We start from the raw sequence: 3868 nt of genomic DNA on the forward strand, positions 1-3868 counted from the left end.
TATGGTATGGTATGGTATGGTATGGTATGGTACACTAATTCTACTGCTGCTAATGCCAATTTATCTGATTAATTACAGACAGACACAAAAAGAAACCAAACCAGAGTTCAAACAACAGATGAAATATTCTTTACAGACCAGTTTTCTTAATGTCTGAACCGAACTGTATAAAATATACAGTTTTGAATGTTAGCTGTTAAAGTTTAGTTTAAAATTGTTATGTGTCTTTTTTTTTTTTAAACTTGACATTTATGTTTTTCCCTTTTTGTACTTTAAATAATTAAAAGCAACAGAAAATATATAATACAGTAAAGTTAAAATTTTCAGGTATGTTTCAGGCGCAGTGACAAACGAACGTACGTAACTAAAAGTAGTGCAATAGTTGTTTTTTTTGGAATGCATATCGCGCACCTCGTTGCCTCCTCAAGTTTTAAACAAAGATTCATGTGATCCATTAGCACTCAGAGTGTGTGTTTTAAATTACTCTCTACTACTACCACGCCATATTTGAGCTCAAGTCTCTCAAACTGAGTTGTAGACATTTTTATGTTGGCTACGGTTGATTAGCTGTGGCGGCCATCTTAAAGTGGGTACAGAAGTTCTTTTCTGAAAGTTTTATTAAAACCCACCGGTGGTCTGTGGGATATTTTGCCGACAGACACACAAGCACGTGCTCACCTGCCTTAATGACGGCGAGTAATAACAAACACTTTGATGTCTGCAGAGTAAACTGAACGACTTCCGTTCAAACGTCTCACCTGTAAACAGCCAGGTCTAAAACAATCGAGTTGGTTTCTTCTTCTTCAGTCAATGAAAACTCCAACCTGACAAACAAAATGAAGGAAAAACAAACAAATCAATAAACAGTGCAAATTAAAGTTTGATCAAAATGACTATAATGAAGATAAAAAGAAGGAAAATCAAACACAACAAACTGGATTTAAGTGTTAAATCTGTCGTTGGCGGTCGAGTTTCCCGACAGCAGATCTGAATTATGAGATGTTCAGGTGTCAATGAGCAGGCTGCATGAGATGTTTATGACCCACGGTGAGATCTGTGGTGCATTCGAGTGTTATAGTATTTTTCCTGCTTCTCCTGAACGTTCTTCTTCTACATTTTGCTCAGTCTTCTGTATCCTGACCCTCCTAAGCAAAGACTGCAAAGCAACTTGTTGTGCACTAAAACAAATTAATACGAATATTTTTACAAGAAGCAGAAACGGAGACGAAAGCTCCGACGGGTCTCAGTTTTTTGTACTTGGGCTCGTTGACGTTCATCACTCGTCCTTCGGCTGTGATCAGAGTCCTCTGTGGTTTTGGCTTCTTCTCTTCGTGCCTGCAGAGAAACATGACGTGAGTTTTAACGTGCAGAAAATGTCAGTTCCTGTACGTGCACAGACCTCCCCGACAGGCAACAGACAAAAATTAAAACAGCTTTTTGGTTAAAATGCAGTTAGTTACCTCAATGTTGAAGAACTCAACTGAAATATGTGTTTATTACTAAAAGATCCGAATGCAGACAACTACACTAATGGCCAAGTTTGCAACTTATCCATTGGCTAGAAGACCTGTACGAACAGGACAACCGTTGCTTTATTTAGCACGACGCTGTTTTTTTATGTTTTGTCTCTGACAAAGATAACTAAATTACATAAAGCCGTAAAAATACCATAGTCTACTATTTAAATCCCAGTCGACTGACAGCAACAGGCCATACGTCGTTAAAAAAATCACACAGGGACACCACTGGAGTTATGTGTGCGCTGTAACTCTGGCCAGTTCAGAATTTATTCGTCATTGGTACATCCGGGTACTCCTTTTTTTTTTCTTTTTTTTTTGATTGACAGTTGCCATGGCAACAAGCTAGAGCATCGCCATTTTGTCAGGAGGGTTTTTTTTTCCCCCCCAGCTCAGTCTTTTCAAATGTTCTCCCTTCCCGCCGGAATAATGCTGTCAGTGGATATATTTTTGACGTTTGTGAGAAAAAAAGTCCTGCCAGGAGTTCTGTGAAAAAAAAAGTTCTGCCAGTAGCCCTGTGAGAACAAAGTTCTGCCAGGAGCCCTGTGAGAACAAAGTTCTGCAAGGATCTTCGTGAGAAAAAGTTCTGCCAGTAGCTCTGTGAGGAAAAAAGTTCTGCCAGGAGTCCAGTGAAAAAAAAGTTCTGCCAGTAGCCCTGTGAGAACAAAGTTCTGCAAGGAGCCCTGTGAGAACAAAGTCCTGCAAGGAACCCTGTGAGAAAAAAGTTCTATGACGAGTCCCGTGAGAAAAAAGTTCTGCCGGAGCTCGTGCACAGAACAAGTTCTTTCACACACATCAAATATGTCAATGTCTCGCAGAGGATGAATCAGCCTTCAGAGTTTCAAAGGTTCTCAAATAGTTCTTAAAGAAATCTGAACATATTTCTGACATTCAAGGCCTGAAGTTAAGATCGTTTAATGTAAAACTTGGTTTTAGCGCCTACTTTAGCGCTCTGTAGGTTTTTAACTGCTGCCTTACAATCTGCACACGGAACCACACGCAGCGAAACGAACACCTCACGTCCATCCGTCCGTTCAACCCACAGAGCATTTAGTGTGTATCTTAGATCTTTGTACAGTAGCTCCTCGTTTATCACGGGGGATCCATACTCTGAAGCCCCACGAGAAGTGAACAGCCGCGAAGTAGGAAAAGTAGTACAAGTAGTACAAGTAGTAAGTAGTAGTTTATTTTAGCATTTATTTATATGCATACACACACACACACCGGTATATATTAAGTTGTTTTAAACAATATTCTAACAATGTTTCAAAACTCTAAACGCTCTAAAAGAGCGCAGCATGTCATGCTTTCAGCTCCCTGCCTCCGGCTGCACTCAGTCACCTGCCAGAGGTCTTGGCCACGCCCACTCCTCCTCTGCAGAGCGGACATACGACACGATGCATGAAGAAGCTTCTCCTGCAGCTTGGGCTGCACTCAGGTGCTAAATAATTTAAAATAATTGGTTTTAAATTTAAAAAAATTAATGCTGATCGTGTGGCTCATCCATCAATCAGCCATTTATGTGTCATGTCCACTCTTATTTTGAAAAACCACGATAGAGCGAGTTCGTGATAAACGAACCGCGAAGTAGCGAGGGACTTCTGTATACCGTTTCTTTTTATACTTTATATTTTTGCTATTTTTGAGTGTAACTGGGACCTTGAGTACAAAATTTCATTCCACCTCATGCACCACATGTGACACGAATGACAAAGTACCTTGAACCTTGACCCTTGAGCAGACGACCGCCGGCAGGCGAGAGTCCGACGCTCGGCTGCCGGCGAGGAAGGAGCGGTGTGCCAGTCTGCATGAAGAGACGTTAACACGATGAACTGAGGTGATGATCACGGCTTCATCAGAGAGGAGCGCTGCAGACATGATAGACTCACTGACCGCCGCCATCGGTCCTGTTCTGACCCGTCGGGTCACACTTGATCCGACAGCTGATTAATGTCGGGACTAAAAGATACGAGAGACAGGAAGACCAGTCTGGACCTGAAGATCACATCACTGACACCGAACAGACGTGGGACAATTCTGTTCCACTGAACGAGGACGTCTCACAGAGCGGACCAGCACCAGCACCAGCACAGCCGAAACTCAAACAGAACCTGTCCCGGGTCCGGACGATGGAACCAAGGAACGCAAACACGAGGGGCACGGGAAAAACTAACTTTAGGACTGAACTACGGGAGAAATAAGGACGGATGAGTTCCATCTTCGTTTCTCAGAAATGTTTGTCAACATTTTGAAGACGACAAATCAGTTCTGAAAAAGATGCAAAGGAAGGGACAGAACCAAACACAACATAAACAAGTAAACACAACCACAACATAAACAAGTAAACACAA

General features: G+C 41.8%; 1 protein-coding gene across 1 annotated transcript in view; it reads right to left on the reverse strand.

The window, feature by feature from the left end:
- The window catches only part of dnaaf11 (dynein axonemal assembly factor 11), a 27963-nt gene that overhangs the window by 11383 nt on the left and 12712 nt on the right, over nucleotides 1–3868 (reverse strand). The window contains 2 exon segments of the mRNA XM_037681411.1: nucleotides 759–824; nucleotides 1258–1335. Coding sequence (XP_037537339.1) covers nucleotides 759–824; nucleotides 1258–1335 — 144 coding nt within the window.

This window comes from Nematolebias whitei, chromosome 9, assembly GCF_014905685.2.
Source record: "Nematolebias whitei isolate Nwh7 chromosome 9, NemWhi1, whole genome shotgun sequence".
Lineage (NCBI taxonomy): Eukaryota > Metazoa > Chordata > Actinopteri > Cyprinodontiformes > Rivulidae > Nematolebias > Nematolebias whitei.